This window comes from Ornithorhynchus anatinus, chromosome 3 (genome assembly GCF_004115215.2).
Source record: "Ornithorhynchus anatinus isolate Pmale09 chromosome 3, mOrnAna1.pri.v4, whole genome shotgun sequence".
Classification (NCBI taxonomy): Eukaryota; Metazoa; Chordata; class Mammalia; order Monotremata; family Ornithorhynchidae; genus Ornithorhynchus; species Ornithorhynchus anatinus.
Window position 1 is genome coordinate 134,385,908 of NC_041730.1, and position 21,380 is coordinate 134,407,287.

At 43.9% G+C, this 21,380-nt stretch overlaps 1 protein-coding gene across 4 annotated transcripts in view; it reads left to right on the plus strand.

The window, feature by feature from the left end:
* The window catches only part of CFAP46 (cilia and flagella associated protein 46), a 193,175-nt gene that overhangs the window by 132,060 nt on the left and 39,735 nt on the right, over nucleotides 1–21,380 (plus strand). For all 4 annotated transcript variants that reach the window (XM_029061715.1, XM_029061716.1, XM_029061717.1 and 1 more), the window contains exons 37-45: nucleotides 272–472; nucleotides 978–1,084; nucleotides 7,804–7,980; nucleotides 10,126–10,261; nucleotides 13,868–14,056; nucleotides 14,428–14,616; nucleotides 18,102–18,236; nucleotides 18,361–18,540; nucleotides 20,134–20,304. In XM_029061715.1, the coding sequence (XP_028917548.1) occupies nucleotides 272–472; nucleotides 978–1,084; nucleotides 7,804–7,980; nucleotides 10,126–10,261; nucleotides 13,868–14,056; nucleotides 14,428–14,616; nucleotides 18,102–18,236; nucleotides 18,361–18,540; nucleotides 20,134–20,304 (1,485 nt within the window). The remainder of the gene's footprint in view (nucleotides 1–271; nucleotides 473–977; nucleotides 1,085–7,803; nucleotides 7,981–10,125; nucleotides 10,262–13,867; nucleotides 14,057–14,427; nucleotides 14,617–18,101; nucleotides 18,237–18,360; nucleotides 18,541–20,133; nucleotides 20,305–21,380) is intronic.

Sequence of the window (21,380 nt, forward strand, 5' to 3'; positions counted from 1 at the left end):
GCTATACTGGCGAAATGGGAAGAAGACCAATTCCAACATCTAAAACATCCACAAAAGACCAAGGAGCCATTTCAGTGACACCCCAGTATTAAGGGCTGGCTTTGGATACCAAGTTGCCAAGATTAACCCCCAAATGGCGGCATCTCTTAGTGCAAAGTGCTAATTTATCAAACATCTCCCCATATCGATGCCATCCCTGAATTGAGTTGCCTCCATAAAGGGAGTGGGTTGAGGGAAGATTATAAATACTCACAACATCTATCTTTCTTAGGAACTTAATGACCCCTGTGCGGTATCAAAATGCTTGCATCTCCTAGCCGAATTGGCCATCAAGGAAAATAAGTATGGACAAGCAAAAGCACTGATTGAGGCAGCCCAGCACATCGGAGGCAATGAAGAATTCTGGTACAAAAGCACCCTCAGTTTTGTAGAGACAATCGTAGCCGGAGAAAGAGAAGGAAAAGAAAGAATGGTGAGAAGAATGTCTTCATAGCCTCGTTCCGGTGATCTCAGGGTGTTGCCGTTTTGGGGACCTTTATAGTTTTTTAGTGACGGCCAGTGATTCACTGCAATGAAATTGGAAAAACACAAAAAGGTCTTACAAATCTCCTCACCAGATCCAGGATAATTTTCCATCTGAAAAATGCCAGATCCTGCCCCAGTTCTTATATAATTCTATATAATAATTATATGACTAATTCATTCATTCATTCGATCATATTTAATGAGTACCTACTCTATGCAGAGCGCTGTATGAAGCGCTTGGAAAGTAAAGTTCGGCAACGGAGAGAGACAATCCCTACCCAACAATGGGCTCACGGTCTAGAAGGGGGAGACAGTCAACAAAACAAAACAAGCAGATAGCAATAGCGTGAAAATGAATAAATAGAATTTTAGATATATATGCATCATTAATACAATGGTTCAGAATGGTTAACATTGGCATGTCAATCTATTAACTCTAATATTATCCACAGGCTTGCAATATTTTGCAAAAAACCATAAATGTATTCCAGATTGTGTTGAAGGAAAGACCTAACCGAGACTGTCTCCTGGGATTCTGGATTACGTCTCTGGAAGCCAGGTACTTTTTTCTGTTATAGATAATTGATGGAAGCATTAGTTTTCCCTTTGATTAGTAGATGATAATTGAATGAAGTTAGATTTAAATGTGTAGACCAACTTCTGAAATGGAATTTCCATTTCCAGTAGATTTCACTCCTTGAATAATACTCCAGAATATTTTCGAGTAATCTATGAAATATATTTCTCTGGTAAAATTCCTGTTGGTGGTAATGGTATGTATTGAGCACCTAATGAATGCAAGGCACTTCACTAAATATTGGGGAAGTATCCCAGAAGCACAAGACATGAGTTGGGCCCAGGCAGAACTTACACTCCAGCGGGGTAATGTACCTGCTTAAATTTCTGGTTTGGTTCCATTACAGAGTCAGCGAACCCATATGAGTATTTCCTTCATTGTTTCCAACTCACACTTCAATATTATCATTTTTATTAGTTTTAATAGTAATAATAATAATGATGATGGTATTGGTTAAGAACTTACTATGTGCCAAGCACCGTTCTAAGCACTGGGGGAGATGCAAGGTATTCAGGTCGTCCCACGTGGTGCTCACAGTCTTAATCCCCATCTTACACATGAGGCAACTGAGGCACAGAAAAGTGAAGCCTGAGCCACGCTGCTTCTAGTGGTAGTAATAGTAGTTTTAATGGTAATATTCATTCAATTCATACATTCATTCAGTTGTATTTATTGAGCTCTTACTGTGTGCAGAGCACTGTACTAAGTGCTCGGGAGAGGACGATACAACAATATGCAGACACATTCCCTGCCCACAACGAGCTTACAGTGTAGAGTAGAGGTAGTAATTATAGTTGGAGTAATGAAATACAACATGGCATAGTGGATGGAGCAGGGGCCTGGGAGTCAGAAGGTCATGGGTTCTAATCCCGACTCTGCCACTTGTCTGCTGTGTGACCTCGGGCCAGTCACGAGAAGGAGCGTGGCTAAGTGGAAAGACCACAAGCTGGGGAGTCAGAGGTCATGGGTTCTAATCCCGGCTCCGCCGATTGTCAGCTGTGTCACTTTGGGCAAGTCACAACTTCTCTGTGCCTCAGTTATCTCATCTGTAAAATGGGGATTGAGACTGTGAGCCCCATGTGGGACAACCTGATTATGTGGTATTAACCCCAGTCCTTAGAACAATGCTCTGCACATAGTAAGTGCTTAACAAATACCATTTCTGTGCCGCAGTTACCTCAGAATAATGTTGGTATTTGTTAAGCACTTACTATGTGCCAAGCACCGTTCTGATCCCTGGAGTAACAATAATAATAATAACGTTGGTATTTGTTAAGCGCTTATTACGTGCAGAGCGCTGTTCTAAGCGCCGGGGTAGATACAGGGTAATCAGGTTGTCCCACATGAGGCTCACGGTTAATCCCCATTTTACAGAGGAGGTCACTGAGGCCCAGAGAAGTGAAGTGACTTGCCCAAAGTCACCCAGCTGACAAGTGACGGAGCCCCGATTAGAACCCACGACCTCTGACTCCCAAGCCCGGGCTCTTTCCACTGAGCCACGCCGCTTCTCAACTGTAAAATGGGGATTGCGACTGTGAGCCTCATGTGGGACGGGGACGGTCTCCAACCCAACCTGCTTGTATCCACCCCAGCACTTAGTACAGTGCCTGGCACATAGTAAGTACTTATCAAATACAATTATAATAATAATAGTAACAGTAATAGTTGTGGCAGTAATAGTAATAGTGGAAGTAATAGTAGTATTGCTACCAGGTTAATCTGATCACTCGTCCCACCTTGATGACGGCATCAGCCTCCTTGCTGAGCTCTCAGCCTCCTGGCTCTCCCTAGTCCAGGTCATTCTTCACTCTGCTGCCCAGATCTTTTTCCTACAAAGATGCTCAGGAGATGTCCCCAGGCTCCTCAGAAAACTCCAGTGGTTGCCCGTCCACCTCCGCATCAAACCAAAACTCCTCACCAGTCTATGGCTTTAAAGCAGTCCACCGTCTTTCCCCCCCGACCTCAGCTTGCTCTCTCCTTCTGCAAATTAGCCCGCACATTTCACTCCTCAAGTGTTAACCTTCTCACTGAACCTCCATCTCGTCTGTCTCACTGCCAAACCCTAACCCACTTCCTCCCTCTGGCCTGGAATGCCCTCCCTCCTCAAATCTGAAAAAAAATGACTCCTCCACCGCAAAGCTTTATTGTTTTTATTAGTATCTGTTAAGTGCTTACTATGTGCCAAGCACCATTCTAAGCACTGATAATAATAATGATGGTGATAGTATTTAAGCGCTTACTATGTGCCAAGCACTGTTCTAAGCAGGGGGTTTAGATACAAGGCAATCTGGTCGTCCTAGTCCCTGTTCCACATGGGGCTCACAGTTTCAATCCCCATTTTACAGATGAGGGCACTAAGGCACAGAGAACAATAATAATAATAACGTTGGTATTTGTTAAGCGTTTACTATGTGCAAAGCACCGTTCTGAGCACTGAGGGATACGAGGTGATCAGGTTGTCCCACGTGGGGCTCACAGTCTTCATCCCCATTTGACAGATGAGGGAACTGAGGCACAGAGAAGTGAAGTGATTTGTCCAAGCTCACACAACAGACAAGTGGTGGATCCGGGATTAGAACCCACGACCTCTGACTCCCAAGCCCGTGCTTGTGCCACTAGGCATGCTTATTGAAAGCATATCTCCTTCAAGAGGCCTTCCTAGACCAAACCCCACTTTTCCTCGTCTCCCACTCCCTTCTGCGTCACCCGGCCTTGCTCCCTTTGCTCTTCCTCCCTCCCAGCCCCACGCCACTTATGTCCATATCTGTTATTTTATTTGATTGTAGAGAAGCAGCGTGGCTCAGTGGAAAGAGCACAGGCTTGGGAGTCAGAGGTCATGGGTTCTAATCCCGGCTCCACCCACCTGTTAGCTGTTTGATTTGGGGCAGCTCACTTAACTTCTCTGGGCCTCAGTGACCTCATCTGTAAAATGGGGATGAAGACTGTGAGCCCCACGTGAGACAACCTGATCACCTCATATCCCCCCCAGCGCTTAGAACAGTGCTTCCGCCTAGTAAGTGCTTAACAAATACCACCATTATTATTATTATTATTATGTATGTCTATCCCCCCTACCCCAGACTGTAAACTCCTTGTGGGCAGGGAATGTGTCTGTTTATTGTTGCACTGTACTCTCTCAGCTGCTTAGTTCAGTGCTCTCTACACAGTAAGTGTTCAATAAATATGACTGAACAAATGAAGTTGTAGTAATAGTTGTAGTTGAGGAAACAGTAGTATTTGTAGTATTCTTAGTAGTAGAAGTGAGAGGTGGATTGAGTTGGTTGTGGACAGGGACTGTGAGTTGTTAAATTTCCTACTGAGAGCAGTAGGAGAGCTCACCTCCTCCGAGGCCTTCCCAGACTGAGCTTCCCCTTTTCCCTCTGCTCCCTCTGCTGCCTCTCTGCCCCCCCCAGCCCCCTTTTCCCCCCTTTTCCCTCTGCTCCTCCCCCTCTCCCTTCCCCTCCCCTCAGCACTGTCCTCATCCCCTCATTTGTATATATTTCTATTACCCTATTTATTTTGTTAATGAGATGTCCATCCCCTTGATTCTATTTATTGCTATTGTTTTTGTCTGTCTCCCCCAATTAGACTGTAAGCCCGTCAGTGAGCAGGGACTGTCTCTATCTGTTGCCGAATTGTACATTCCAAGCACCTAGTACAGTGCTCTGCACATAGTAAGCGCTCAATAAATACTATTGAATGAATGAATGAATGAATTTACTCTCCCAAGTGCTTAGTACCGTCCGTTGCACATAGTAAGTGCTCAATAAATGCAATCGAGTGAATGAACGAAGAAAAGTTGTAGTCATAGTAATACTGGTAGTGATGGTAGCCATTCATTCATTCAATAGTATTTATTGAGCGCTTATTATGTGCAGAGCACTATGCTAAGCGCTTGGAATGTACAATTCGGCAACAGATAGAGATAGCCCCTGCCCAATGACGAGCTCACAGTCTAATCGGGATGCTAGCCATGGTAGCCCTGCCGTTGGTTTGATGGAAACGGCACTCTTCTGGGAATCGGGAGACCTGGATTCAAGTTCCTATCACTTTTTTTAAAAAAAAGGAGCTTTACTTCCTTGCACTCTGCCGTGATAGTATCTGCTAAATTTATCACAGATCATTTTACCCTGTGAATGTAAAATTCACTCTGTTAGTACCAATAAGTGATTTTGAAACTATTCAACCTGAAAGTATACCTGAAGATCTGGGGCAAAATCCCCACTCGAGTGCAAGCTCCTTGAGGGGAGGGACCTTGTGTACTGGACCCAGTCAATTAATCACATTTATTGAGTGCCTACTAGTACCGTACTGAGCATCTGGGAGAGGACAATAGAAGTAGTAGGTGTAATAATAATAATAATATTTGTTAAGCGCTTACTATGTGCCAAGCACTGTTGTCAACACTGGGAGAGATACCGGGTAATCAGTTTGTCCCATGTGGTGCTCACAATCTTAATCCCCATTTTACAGATGAGGTAACTGAGGCACAGAGAATTGAAGTGACTTGCCCAAAGGCACACAGCTAAGTGGCATAGCCAGGATTATAACCCATGATCTCCCCCGATTTGACTGTAAGCCCGTCGAAGGGCAGAGACTGTCTCTATCTGTTACCGATTTGTACATTCCAAGATCTTAGTACAGTGCTCTGCGCATAGTAAGTGCTCAATAAATACTATTGAATGAATGAATGAATGAATGATCTCTGACCCCTAAGCCTGTGCTCTTTCCACTGAGCCTTGCTGCTTCTCTCCCCTCATGGAGTTTACAGTCTAGCCCACCCATTTCTACTTTACTCTTAAAAATGCTTAGTATATGCTCTCTACTCAGTAGACAATAAATGGTAGTGATTGGCTGATTAATTGGGGGTTTGAAGCAACTTCTAAGACATTCATTTTCAGAACAAGAGATAGCCTTGAGTAGCTCGAGCACATTTCAGGCATTTCAGTCAATCAGTCAACCAATCCATTTTTTATTGAGCACTCACTGCACATTTCAGGCATTTCAGTCAATGTCAATCTTTTTTATTGAGCACTTACTATGTGCAGAGCACTGTACTAAGCATTTGGGAGCATACGATGCAACAGAGTTGGTAGACACGTTCTCTGCCCACAAGGAGCTCACAGTCTAGAGGGGAAGACAGGCATTAAATTTCTCCCCCTAGACTCTAACTAGTCTATTCCTCCAGAGTGTAACTCTTCCTCTAGACTGTAAACTCATTTTGGGCAGGAAATGTGCCAGCTAATTCTGAGGAAGGAGAACGGGAATTGAATCCCCATTTTAGAGATGAGGAAACTGAGGCGCATATAGAGCCTTTCTTCAATTCTTCCAAGACTAATTGCTTTAGAGGCGGCTTTTCCGAGTGTTACTCCATTTCTCAAATCTATTAAGGCTCAGTTTCTTCTTTGCTAGAGAAGAAAGGGTGGAGAAGGAGGAGACAGGGTGGATCTTGATCCAAACTGGGTTTGTTGTCAAGATTTGTGGGAAAGCGGGAGAAAAAAGATTTTTTTCTGATTTCACTCCCTTTCGTTTGCAGTTTATCTGCTTGCCTGCTCCCAATAAGGAATGAAGTTGTGGGTTTTTCTGGGGGAAGTAGGGGAAAATATTTTCATTTCAGGTTTCCCCCAACGTGTCTGTCTTTTATTATCAGACCTCAAAGGTTATTGACACAGGGAAACAAAGTGCCAGCCGCCAGGAGAAACAAGATACAGTGGGTGCTGCTTGCCTACCTCAACTACACTCCTACATTTCAAACCAGAGGGGATTGAACAACAACAGGCAGATTTTCCCACCGAACAGATCCTGCCTGCAAACTAATCACGGGAGGGGCCGGCCGAGGCATATCGTAACCCCACTGTTTTGAGGGAGCTCTTCATTTATCCTGAGGGTCGTACATTAGCAAGACCCAGACTTATTGTGAACCCCTAGAAGCTTTTGAGAAGGACTCTAGACTTTAATATCCCTCCAGACTGTAAACTTGTTTTGGGCAGGGAATGTGACTGTTATATTGTTATATTGTACCCTCCCAAGCACTTAGTACTTTCATATAGTAAATGCTCAATAAATATGACTAACTGAATGACAACCAAGATACTCACAGAAGATTAATGGAAAAAATTAGGACTCTGTAGTCTGGAAAGACAAATCCCAAGAGGGAACATGACTGAGAACTATAGATAGGTCAAAAATAGAGGGTGTTGAGCAGAATGAATGGACTCCAGCTTGAAGGTGATATGCTCAGAAGAAACAAAAGACATAAAACATCAGAGCAGGTAGGAAATGGTATAGAATGTGTTGCCAATAGAAGGTGAATAGGCCCAAAAGACCACTCGGTTTGAGGAGGATTTTTGGATGAATTCACAAATTAGGAATCTATAATAGTAATTATAATAATTATAGTATTTAAGCACTTACTATGTGCCAGGCACTGTACTAAACGCTGGGGTGGATAAACACAGTTCCACCAAGAATCCTGGAATAGCGGGTTGGGCAGAACATCGTTTTCCTATTAAAGGCGTTTCTTAAGATCGAAAACAACTTGTGGTTTGTCCGCAGCTGTGAAAATGCCTGCTCTGCAGGGAATGTGTGTGTTATATTGTTGTGTCGTACTCTCCCAAGGGCTTAGTACAGTGCTCTGCACACAGTAAGCACTCAATAAAGACGATTGATTAATTGATTGAAAATGCATTTTCACGCCACAGGAAAATAGATTTTCAGATAATGCTTTATCAAAATTCAGAAAGTGGGAATACTTCCCAGTTGCCATCTGTACCAGAGGAAATATGCGAGGCGTTGATGCAACTTGGAGAAGATTTCCTTCATTTCGGATATATAGAGCATTCCACTGAAATAAAGATGAAGCATGCGAAACTCATAAGGTACGTCATTTTACTGTTGCGAATTAATTTCAACGCAGCCCAGTAGAAACGACACAGTTCCGGAAATCAGGAGACCTGTCTTCAAGTCCCTATCACTTAAAAAAAAAAAATGATAGTTTTACTTCTTTGCATTCTGCAAGAACTTGATTTGCAAAATAGGTCACAAATGATTTCAAAGAAGCAGTGTGGCTCAGTGGAAAGAGGTCGGGCTTGGGAGTCAGAGGTCATGGGTTTGAATCCGGCTCTGCCACTTGTCAGCTGTGTAACTGTGGGCAAGTCACTTTACTTGTCTGTGCCTCAGTTACCTCATCTGTAAAATGGGAATTAAGACTGTGAGCCTCACCTGGGACAACCTGATTACCCTGTATCTACCCCAGCACTTAGAACAGTGCTCTGCACATAGTAAGCACTTAACCAATATCAACATTATTATTATTTTACCAACTCTGTTATAGTGTTATATTGTAATCTCCCAAGTGCTAAGTAGTGTTCTGCACATAGTAAGTGCTTAGAAAGTGCCCCTGATTGATTTAATGGACAAAGCATGGGCCTGGGAGTCAGAAGACCTGTTTTCTAAACCCAGCAATTCCACTATCCTGATTTTGGATAGCGGACAGATCTCTCACCCTCATTTTCCTCAGGTGTAAAATGGGATTGATACAACTTGCCTCCTCATTCTACAGGGGTATCACAAGGAAGAAATGAGATGATTGATATAAAAGTACTTCGGAAAAATAAAAGTGCCATACCTTTTAAAAGTATTTTTATTACTGTTCCCAGTATAAATGATTATAACTCAGCTCTTTGCTCTTCCCCCACCCCTACCAGCCCCACAGCACTTATGTATATACCTGTGATTTTATTTATCTGAATTGATGTCCGTCTCTCCGACTCTAGACTGTGAGTTCGATGTGGGCAGCGAATGTCACTGTTTATTATTGTATTGTACTTTCCCAAGTATTGTACAGTGCTGTGCACACAGTAAGCACTTAACAGATATGACTGTATGAATGAATGAATGTAACATTCCCAATAAAGCAAGAGCAGACAATCCATGTGCATTCACACTGAAGGATAAAAATAATAATAATAATAATATTGGTATTTGTTAAGCGCTTGCTATGTGCCGAGCACTGTTCTAAGCACTGGGGTAGACACAGGGGAATCAGGATGTCCCACGTGGGGCTCACAGTCTTAATCCCAATTTTACAGATGAGGTAACTGAGGCACAGAGAAGTGAAGTGACTCGCCCAAAGTCACACAGCTGACAAGTGGCAGAGCTGGGGTTCGAACCCATGACCTCTGACTCCAAAGCCCGGGCTCTTTCCACTGAGCCACTCTGCTTCTCAAGGATTCACTGTGCTTTATTCATTCATTCATTCAATCGTATTTATTGAGCACCTACTCTGTGCAAGAGCACTGTACTAAGCGCTTGGAATGTACAGTTCAGCTTTATATTGTTCTATGCATAATACTGGATGATTTGGACTTTTGCCGTTGACTCAGTCTTTGAGCCACATAGTAAAATTAATTACCTTTACTTTATCAAGAAGTACAATTTTAAAAATTATGTTCATGTGGAACCTACTTACCTTAATCGATAGTATTTCTTTTATTTGTTTTCTTTGGTATTTAAGCGCTTACTACTTGCCAGACACTGTACTAAGTCCTGGGGTAGATACAAGCTAATCACGTTGGCCCCAATCCGTGTCCCATTTGGGGCTCACAGTCTTAATCCCCATTTTACAGATGAGGGAACTGAGGCCCAGGGAAGTGAAGTGACTAACCCAAGGTGGCACAGCAGACAAGCAGCGGAGTGGGATTAGAATCCAGGTCCTTCTGATTCCCAGGCCAGTGCTCTATCCGCTGAGCCACGCTGGTCACCCCATATCGGGCGTATGTGCCTGACCTGACTGACTCGTATCTATCCTAGCACTTAGAACAGTGCTTGACAAATAGTAAGTGCTTAACAAATGCCATTAAAAAAAGTTTAATTCAGTACTGTGCACAAAGTAAGCACTCAATAAATATTTCTGTTTGCTTTAGGGACAGTCAGAGGTTTGGCAGAGCATAGGGCCTGGGTTTACTGAAATCAGTTGTTAAATGCTTAATGAGAATTTAATTTTTTTTTTGCTCTTTTTAAAGCTTGCTTGCCAAAAATGAAAAGAACGAAGAGGCAAAGCATTCATATTATTTAGAATCCCATGTATTGGCCCAGAGAGCAGTGGCAGAAGAAGAAGAAAGGTTTCAGAACATTCAGAGCTTATCACCCTGCGATGAGGTATGGATTAATTAATCACAAATTCATTGTGGTATCAATCAATCATTATCGATTGTCATTAATGATGATTATTTGTTATTAATAATTATTAGTAATTAATATGGTATTTCTAAAGCACATACTATGTGCCAAGAATTGGGTGATGCAATGACATAGTTACCAGATCAACAGTTTGGAAAAAGTCCCTTGTAGCACGTGGGACTCACAGGCTAAGAGAAAGGGAGAACGAGTATCGAATTCTCATTTTACAGGTGAGGAAACTGAGGCACAGAGCAGTGAAATAAGTCGCCCATGGCCACGAAGGAAGGCGATAGTTTTGACATTCTCTTTTAACTGTCTCGGTTTTACAATAAAACGATTCCTTTTTTCCATTATCTTGGAACCGATAGAGCACGGTTGCCAAATTCAGGGAAAGCAAATAGCATCTCAGCTTCCAAGGTCCCTTAAACTGTAAACTCATTATGGGCAGAGAATGTGCCTACTAATTCTTTTGTACTCTCCCAAGCACTTAGTACAGTGCTCCGCACACAGGAAGCGCACAAGCATTGTAAGATCCTTAAGGGCAGGGACTGGGTCCCTCTAGACTGGAAGCTCCTTGTGGGCAGAGAACATGTTTAAGATCTCTGTTGTTCATCCTCTCCCAAATGCTTAGTACAGTGCTCCGCACAGGAAGCGCTCAATAAATGTGATTGATTTATCGATCTACGTTGGCCAATGGGTAGAGAGAACTTTTCTGCTCTCCGCAACGTTGGCAAACGTGGGGCTGCTTCCTGAAAAATCCTCCCACTGTATTACCATTTTTCAAGCCTTTTTAAAATTGTAGTTTTCAATCAATCAGTGCTATTTATTGAGCGCTTTCTGTATGCAGAGCACTGTACTAAGTGCTTGGGAGAGTGCAATAAAGCAGAGTTATTAGACACATTCCCTGCCCAACAAGAGCTAACATTCTAGAGGGGGAGACAAATATTAAAATAAATTATGGATATATTGTACTCTTCCAAGCGCTCAGTACAGTGCTTGCACACAGTAAGCACTCAATAAATATGATTGAATGAATGAATATGGACGTAGTGCTGAGGGGCTGAGGGTGAGGTGAATATCAAGTTCTTAAAGGGGTCAGAGCCCAGTGTTTGACTGTAAGCCCGTCAAAGGGCAGGGACTGTCTCTATCTGTTGCCAACTTGTACATTCCAAGCGCTTAGTACAGTACTCTGCACAGAGTAAGCGCTCAATAATACTATTGAATGAATGAATGAATGAATGTATGGGAGCTACCATGAGAAGCAGCATGGCTTAGTGGAAAAAGCACAGGTTTAGGAGTCATAGGGAGTGGGTTTGAATCCTACCTCTGCCACTTGTGAGCTGTGTGACTTTGGGCAAGTCACTTAACTTCTCTGTGCCTAAATTACCTCATCTGTAAACTGGGGACTAAGACTGTGAACCCCATGTTCCCACGTGTTCCCACAACCTGATAACCTTGTATCTACCCCAGTACTTAGAACAGTGCTTGGCACATAATAAGCGCTTAACAGATACCATCACTACTATCTATACCAAAGAGCCAGTCAGTCAATTGTATTTATTGAGCGCTTACCGTGTGCAGAGCATTGTACTATGCCCTTGGTAGAGTACAATACCTGCCCTCTCCCTGACTTCCTTGTCACTGTGGACGGTATTATCATCCTTCCTATATCACAGGCCCGCAATCTTGGTGTCATCCTTGACTCCGCTCTGTCATTCACCCCGCACATCCAATCCGTCACCAGAACCTACCTGCCGGTCTCACCTTCACAATATCGCCAAGATCCGCCCTTGCCTCTCCATCCAAACTGCTTCCTTGCTGGTAAAAGCTCTCATAATATCCCAACTGGATTACTGTGTCAGCCTCCTCTCCAATCTCCCTTCCTCCTCTCCCTCCCCACTCCAGTCTATTCTTCATTCCGCTGCCCGGCTCAATTTCCTACAGAAAGGCTCTGGGCATGTCACTCCCCTCCTCAAAAACCTCCAGTGCTTACCTAGCAACCTTTGCACAAAACAAAAACTCCTCACTCTTGGCTTCAAAGTTCTCCATCCCCTTACCTCTTCCACCTCACCTCCCTTCTCTCCTTTTCCAGCCCACCCTGTACACTCCGCTGCCGCTCACCTCCTCACGGTTCCTCGTTCACACCTTTCCTGCCGTCAAACCCTAGCCCAAGTCCTCCCGCTGTCCTGGAACGTCCTCCCTCCTCACCTCTGCCAAACTAACTCTCTTCCCCTCTTCAAAGCCCTACTGAGAGCTCATCTCCTCCAGGAGGCCTTCCCAGACTGAGCCCTCTCTTTCCCTCTGCTCCTCCTCCCCTCCCCATTCCCCCTTCTCCCGAAAGAGCCCGGGCTTGGGAGCCACAGGTCATGGGATCTAATTCCGGCTCTGCCGCTTGCCAGCTGTGTGACTTTGGGCAAGTCACTTCACTTCTCTGTGCCTCAATTCCCCCATCTGTAAAATGGGGATTCAAATTGTGAGCCCCACATGGGACAACCTGATCACCTTGTAGCTACCCCAGTGCTTAGAGCAGTGCTTGGCACATAGTAAGTGCATAACAAATACCAACATTATTATTTGTATATATTATTTATTACTCTATTTTGTTAATGATGTATATATATCTATGATTCTATTTTTCTTGATGGCATTGAAACCCGACTACTTGTTTTGTTTTGTTGTCCGTCTCCCCCGTTTAGACTGTGAGCCCGTTGTTGGGCAGGGATTGTCTCTGTTGCCGAATTGTACTTTCCAAGCACTTAGTAAAGTGTTCTGCACATAGTAAGCGCTCAATAAATAGGATTGAATGAATGAATGAAGACAATATAACAATATAACAGACACATTCCCTGCCATCAACAAGCTTACAGTCTAAATGGAGAGACGGACGTTAATATAAATAAATAAAATTACAGATAAACCCATACGTGGTGTGGGGCTGGGAGAGGGGATGAATAAAGGAAGCAAGTCAAGGTGATACAGAAGGGAGTGGGAGGAGAGGAAAAGAGAGAGAGGGATTAGGGGAAAAGAGACTTAATTGAGGAAGGCCTCTGGGAGGAAATGTTATTTTAATATTTTTGAAGGTGGAGAGAGTGGTGGAGTTTGTGGGAGTAGGGAGTTTGTTTATCTCAGGAAATTTTGTCCAAATAATTCTTCCAAAGATGAGACACTGTGAAAGGAGCGATGAGATAGTCACTTGATTTTGGATTGAATGTAAAAGGTAAAGTGGCAATGGGTGAATTATCCCACAGAAGATATTTCTGTATTCCTGACTTTTAATCACATCGAGAAAGGGAATAAAGCTTTGGGAGTCTTTCGTGAAATAGACTGTCAGCTTTGGAACTATCCAAAGCTAATTTCTTTTTGACGTTTCTCATGACTGGCATCCTGGTTTAGAAAACCGTTTCTTCCTTTCTTTTCCATAAAAACCAACTTAATATTCCACTTCTGTCTCATTTTACTTAATTAAAGGGCTGTATTAAAATTTTTGACGTGCATGTCCCATTAGGCTTAAGCGATTTTTCATTTCACTGTCACCAGATTTCCAAAATATTTGTCATGCATATCTGACATTCTTAAATATTTCAGACACAGAATATCAGTACGCCATTAATGAGGAAACTCGCCAACCTGAAACTGAGTCTGGTGGAAATTACACTGGACATACTTCAAGTCATTCAAACGGAAACGTTTATCAAACAGCTGGAGAAAGAATCATTGAAAAGAATCCTTTCGGAATACATGCGGAATACCAGTGATGTTACTTCCGAAGAATATGTAAGTATCTTTTATAAGTCAACTAATGGAATTTATCGAATGCTCTGAAGCGCTCGGGAAAATTTAGCAGAATCAGGACTCGTGTTCACTGCCCACAAAGGGTTTGCAATCTAATGAAGGGAGACAGACAAAAAATATGTACAGTTAATGGGAATAGAAGAAGGAACAAGGATAAAATAGAAAGTCCTACAATTATGTCAGAATGAGGTGTCAATGTGAAATTGAGGATATATATATATGCTTATACTTTAAATATAATATCAATTATAATTGTATGTGGTAAGTGCTTACTATGTGCCCTTCCTCTTCAAGATGATTTAATGGCTACCTACAGCCACTGATTTTGAACGTCTGCTTTGTGTCTCTCAAAGAAATGGTTCATGCTCAGCCGAACACTGGCTCCCGAGATCCTCGCTCATTTGGCCATCCTGCCAATCCTGTCAACCGGATGCACAGAGATCCGGGCAAACTTCCTGCACTTCATGGGGAAAACCCTCCACTTACTCGCCATTCAGGTCGACCCAGTGAATCCCTCTTCCTACTGGGATGACAATTTCTTGGTAAGAATTGTGGTTTCTGTGCCCTGAGATTTTCTTTTTTTTATGGCATATGTGACGCGCTAGAGAATTAGCATGGTCTAATGGAGAGAGCACGGGCCTGGGAGTCGGCAGGACCTGGGTTCTAATGCTGGCTCTGCCGATTGCTGGCTGTGTGATCTTGGGCAAGTCACTTCACTTCTCTGGGACTCACTTCCCTCAAGTGAAAAATGGGGACCTGTTCTCCCTCCTACTTAAACTGTGAGTCCCGTGCTGCACAGGGACTGTGTCCAACCCAATTCATTTGTACCTACCCCAGTCCTTAGAATAGTGTTTGACACACAGTAAGGGCTTAACAAATACCATAAAAAGGTACTGTTCTATGAGCTGGAGAAGATACAAGGTAATCAGGTTGGGGTCACAGTCTAAGCAGGAGAGAGAATGGATATTGAATCCCTATTTTACAGATGAGGAAACTGAGGCACTGAGAAGTTAAATGACTTGCCCAAGGTCACTTAGCAGACCCCATCTGTGTTTCCCTGATTTGCACCACTCTGTATCTCTGTCTTCCATTTGCTCTGCCCCGTTTTTCTAGTCACTCAGTCCGTCAATTGTATTTATTGAGCATTTACTGTGTGCGGAACACTATGCTAAACATTTGGGAGAGAACGATATAACAGACGCATTCCTTGCCCGCAGGGAGCTTACAGTCTAGAGGGGGAGACAGACATTAATAGAAATAAATAAATGACAGGTAGAGACATAAGTGCTGTGGGCTGGGAGGGAATAAAGGGAGCAAATCAGGCAACTCGGTAAGGAGTTCGAGGAAAGGAAAAGAGAGTTTATTCAGGAAGGGCTCTTGGAGGAGATGTTCCTTCAATATGGCTTCGAAAGGGGCGAAAAGTCATTCGGATTGGAGGAGGGAGAGCATTCCAAGCCAGAGGCAGGACATGGGTGAGAGGTTGGCAGTGAGATAGGCGATATCGTGGCACAGCGAGCAGGTAGATGTTAGAGGAGTGAAGTGTGCGAGCTGGGTTGTAATAAGAGAGTATTGAGTAGTTGTAGTAAAAACATTTAGTGCATACCTTTTCATTAGAAATAGAAAAATGACACAAGTGTGTAAAAAATGGTCTTGTGTCTGGTTCCATTCTGTGCACCAAAACGTGTGTTAAAACTGTGACTAAAAATGCAAGCAGTGGAAGAGACTTCTGGTTACAGGTTTCCAAGCAGCTATGATGGAGAAGAAACTCCATTTTCCCCATAGTTTTGAGAGATTTCCCAGTGATTTTGAGAGTGTACAGTTCCTTCAGCCCAGAAATTTACTACAAAAGAACCATTTCTGGTCGGTCCCTTTTTTCATCCTAGGAGAACGTTCGCAACGGGTATATTGTCACAGACCAGCTACCCAGTGAGGAGGCCACCAGCAACTTTGCGGAACTTCAGAAGTCCCATACCCACTTGTCTCAAAACAGTCTTAATCTCTCTCTCTAATCCCTCTTTCTGCCACTTGTCTCAAAACAATCTCAATCTCTCTCTCTCATCCCTCTTTCTGTGAATCTCTTTTCTCTCATCTCCTCTCTCTCACTCTCCTCCCTCTCTCCATCTCCCTCTCTCCTCTCTCCCCTCTCATCTCCTCTGCACTTTTTCACTTTCTCCTCTATCACTTTCTTCCCCTTCCCCTCTCCCATGTCCCCTCTCCCCTCTCCCTTTCACTTCCGCTCTTCCCCCCTTGTCTCCTATTTCTCTCTTTCTTCCTCCCTCTCTCCCCATCTACTGTCCTCTTTCCCTTTCTCTCTGCCCTCTCTCCTCTCTTTCCCTCTTTAGCCCTCTCTCATTCATTCATTTATCCATACAATCATATTTATTGAGCACTCACTGTGTGCAGAGCACTGTCTTTCACTCTCCCTCCTCCTCTCTCACTCTTTCTGCTCTCTTTCTCTCCTCTCCCTCCTTACCTTTCTCCCTCCCTCTCTGTCTTCTCTCTCTGTCTCTCCCTCACTCTCTCCACCTCCCATCCACTCCTTTCCCTGTCCTCTCTCCTTCCCACCCCTCTCTTAATAATAATAATAATAATAATACTGATGATGGTATTTGTTAAGTACTTACTTACTATGTGCCAAGCACTGTTCTAAGCACTGGGGCAGATACAAGGTAATCAGGTTGTCCCACATGGGGCTCACAGTCTGAATCCCCATTTTACAGATGAGGTCACTGAAGCAAAGAGAAGTTAAGTGGCTTGCCAAAGGTCACACAGCAGACAAGTGATGAGGCCGGGATTAGAACCCATGTCCTGTGACTCCCAAGCCCGTGATCTTTTCGCTAAGCCACTCTGCTTATTAGCTTGATAAGAAAGGGAAGAAGGAAAGAATGCTTCTCCCACCCTGAGCTTGGGCAGAGCACGAAGCCAGCCCTCTAAGAGCTCCCGGTGACGAGCCACCGGCTTTATCAACCATTGTCCCAAAGGCTGCTTGACAACAAGTGTCTGTTTGTGTTACTTAAAACAGGTCTAAAAATAACACTTCCTTCGGTTCTTGAATGGTACAGTAAAAGAATATTTGAAAAATACTCAGAAATTCCTAAAGTATCCTTTGTAGTCATTCGATCATATTTATTGAACTCTTACTATGCAAAGCACTGTACTAAGCACTTGGGAAAGTACAATACAACAATAAATAGTGGCATTCCCTGCCCACAACGAGCTCACCATCTAGAGGGGGAGCTAACAGTCTTAAAAGAAGACACCACTGATGGTGAAGTTCACTATAACTGTGTATGTGTGGCAGTGTGTGTTTCACAGTCTTGGCCACTTTGGGAAAGGGCTGTCCCTTGTGTTGTCACGCTTAATGTTTGTGGCGTGGTACAGTGGAAAGAGCCCGGGCTTGGGAGTCAGAGTTCATGGGTTCGAATCCCGACTCCGCCGCTTGCCAGCTGTGTGACTTTGGGCAAGTCACTTCACTTCTCTGTGCCTCAGTTATCTCATCTGTAAAATGGGGATTAAAACTGTGAACCTCACGTGGGACAACCTGATCACTTTGTTTCCCCCAGTGCTTTGCACATAGTAAGCGCTTAACAAATACCACCATTTAATTTTTTTTAGAGCATCTGTACACACAGTCATCCTTTACATTTGAAGAAGACACCACAGATTGCGAAGTACACTATGAGTATTTGTGTGTGGCAGTATATAGTCTACACTCCCGCCCCTTTGGGTACACAAAAAGACCGTCCCTTGTTGTGTTGTCTTGCTTATTTGTAGCGCCTCATGCTTTTTTTTCCTTTGGCTCCCTGTCGCTCGTTCCTTTCGAAACTTTCTTTCATCTTAATTCAAAGTACTCTTTAAAGAAGTGAATTACTCTTTTCCAGTAGAACAGACCCGGTACTAGTTCAGATAAATACGGACAAGGTACTGGGTGATTGATATTTGTGTGTGCGTGTGTGAGTGTCTAATTGGTGGGCTATTTAGAGGCTATTGAAGAGAATTACCTTATTCACAGCATGTTCCTTTATAGTTAGCAGCTAAATTGAATGCCTCAAATGAGTTTGCAGAAGACACAGAAAGCAACAAAAGTGCAATTCCAAGTTTGGAATCCCATCTCAATGAACCAATGGGTGAGAAACAAAGAAGGAAAGGAATTGAATTAAAGGTATTTATTTTTTTTACCGGGTTGACATAACTGGCCCCCCACCACCGCCCGAACAGATGTTTTGTCAGAAGTGCAATTTAACAAATAGAAATAAAACCCTTCTCCTGCTCTTTTTCCTCTCTAGCAAAGGATGGTCCTGGCCCAGAGATATCTCTCTCAAGCTACAGAGGTTTTTCTCCAGTCCATGAGCATCACCTTCAGTAACAATATTCTCCACACCCTGGCTGCTTCCAGCCTTGAAATGGTTGAATGCCTGGGGCGATTGGATCCAAATGCGGCCGTCCAGTTTTTGGCTGTGTACCAGGTAATGGGATGGATTTTCCACGATGAACAACCCTTCCATGTTTCCACACATTCCCACTCTCCGTATTCTTTACCCCTTGGAAACACTGGGTAAAATGGTGGTATTTGTTAAGCGCTTACTATAATAATTGTTGGCATTTGTTAAGCGCTTACTCTGTGCAAAGCACTGTTCTAAGCACTGGGGGATACAAGGTGATCAGGTTGTCCCATATGGGGTTCACAGCCTTAATCCCCATTTTGCAGATGAGGTAAATGAGGCACGGAGGAGATAAGTGACTTGCCCAAAGTCACACAGCTGACAAGAGGCAGAGCTGGGATAGTTCGTTACCTTTGAGCTTTCATATATCTTTGGCTCAGAATTTGGTCTCCAAGACCTCTCATCTTTCAACACATGAAAGAGAACGGCCTAACGGACAGAGTACGGGCCTGGGAGTCAGAAGGTCATGGGTTCTAATTCTGGCTCCACCACTTGTCTGCTGGGTGACCTTGGGCAAATGACTTCACTTCTCTGTGCCTCAGTTACTACATCCATACCATGGGGATTGAAACTGTGAACCCCGCATGGGACAGGGACTGTGTCCAACTCGGTTTGTTTGAATCTACCCCAGCGCTTAGTATGCTGTCTGGCACATGGTAAGCGCTTATCAAATACCACTATTATTATTATTCAACCTTCTTCATCTTTTATGACAGTCGGCAGAGCTAAGTTACTGTTATTATAATGGGATTTGTTAAGCGCTTACTTTTGGGATAAGAAGAAAGGTAAATAGGAGATAATTATAATGATGATGCTTGAAATATGTGTTCCACACTTGATATGTGGCAGACACTGTTCCAAGAGCTGGAGTCAATGCAGTCTAAACGGATTGGACACCGTCCCTGTCCCACATGGGGCTCACAGTCTAAGGAGGAGGGAGAACAGGAATTCAACCCCCACAGTACAGATGAGGAAACTGAGGCACAGAAAAGTTAGGTGACTTGCCCAAGGTCACTCAGGCAAAAGGCATAATCAGAATTAGAACCCAGGCCTCCTGACCTAATCTGCTGTGTTTCTCAGGTCAGAAACAGTCCCTGCTCCACATGGGAGAAGCAGCATGGCTTAGTGGAAAGAGCACAGGCTTGGGAGTCAGAGGTCGTGGGTTCTAATTCCGACTCCGCCACTTGTCAGCTGTGTGACTTTGGGCTAGTCGTGACTTCTCTGTGCCTCAGTTACCTCATCTGTAAAAAGGGGATGAAGATTACGAGTCCCAAGTAGGACAACCTCATCACCTTGTATCTATCCCGGCGCTTAGAAGAGTGCATGGCATTTAACAAATACCAACGTTATAATTATTATTATTATAATGGGGTTCACAAATCTGAGAGGGAGGAGGATACGTATCTCACCCCCATTATTATGAATTGTAATAGTACATGTTAAGCACTCACTATGTGCCAAGTACTGGGGGAGGTATAAGGTAATCAGGTTGGAGACAGTTATCTGTCCCACATGGGGCTCACACACTCACACTGACTTCATTTTACTGATGAGGAGACTGAGGCACAGACCATGTGACTTCTTGGAGAAAACTGAATTTTCACCCAACTGTTTCAGAGTTGCTCTGCCTCCCTGATGATGAAAGAAATCCTGCTGACGGCCACGAGAGACACGAGTAGCTCCCAGCCCGCGGCCCTGCTGCAGCTTCTTCAGCAGCTAGAACTGCAAGGGAAAACGACCAGTCAGCTTTTCACCAAGGCGGAGGCTAAGTTAGCCACCATTTCTAAGGTAGTTGCCTAGGCCAATGTCGGTACTGTGGCCTAGTGAATAGAGCACTAACAGTAATAATAATAATGATAATGATGGTATTTGTTAAGCGCTTACTATGTGCCAAGCACTTTTCTAACCACTGGGGTAGATACAGGGTAATCAGGTTGTCCCACATGGGTCTCACAGACTTAATCCCCATTTTACAGATGAGGTAACTGAGGCACAGAGAAGTGAAATGATTTGCCCAAGGTCACACCGCTGACAAGTGGCGGAGCTGGGATTAGAACTCTCGACCTCTGACTCCCAAGCCCAGACTTTTTCCTCTAAGCCACGCTGCTGCTCTGATAAGTAAAAGAGAAGCAGCGTGGCTCAGTGGAAAGAGCACGGGCTTGGGACTCGGGGGTCATGGGTTCAAATCCCGGCTCTGCCGCTGGTCAGCTGTGTGACTTTGGGCAAGTCACTTCCCTGTGCCTCAGTTCCCTCATCTGTAAAATGGAGATGAAGACTGGGAGCCCCACGTGGGACAACCTGATCACTTTGTATCCTCCCCAGCACTTAGAACAGTGCTTTGCACGTAGTAAGTGCTTAACAAATGCCATCATTATTATTATTATAAGTAGTAGTAATACCAGTTAGTATTGCAACTACTTCTTCATAAATCACTGATGGGTTGATGCATCTTGCGGCACTGGGTGTTCTTGGCATCCCACAACAGCGTGGTTGGGATCATGAGGAAAAATTTTGGATAATGGAGAAGAATTGACTAACTGAGATGGCCAAATAGCATGGCATAGTGGATAGAGCACTGGCCTGGGAGCCAGAGGTCATGGGTTCTAATCCCGGCTCTGCCACCTGTCTGCTCTGTGACCTTGGACAAGCCACTTAACTTCCCTGTGCCTCTATTGCCTCATCTATAAAATTGGAATGAACACTGTGAGTCCTGTCCAGGACAGGGACTGTGTCCAACCTGATTTGCTTGTATCCACCCCAGCGCTCAATACAATGCCTGGAACATAGTAAGCACTCAACAAACGCCATTATTATTATCGTCATTATCATTATCATTCGTAAGTCACTGTTGGGATGATACAATT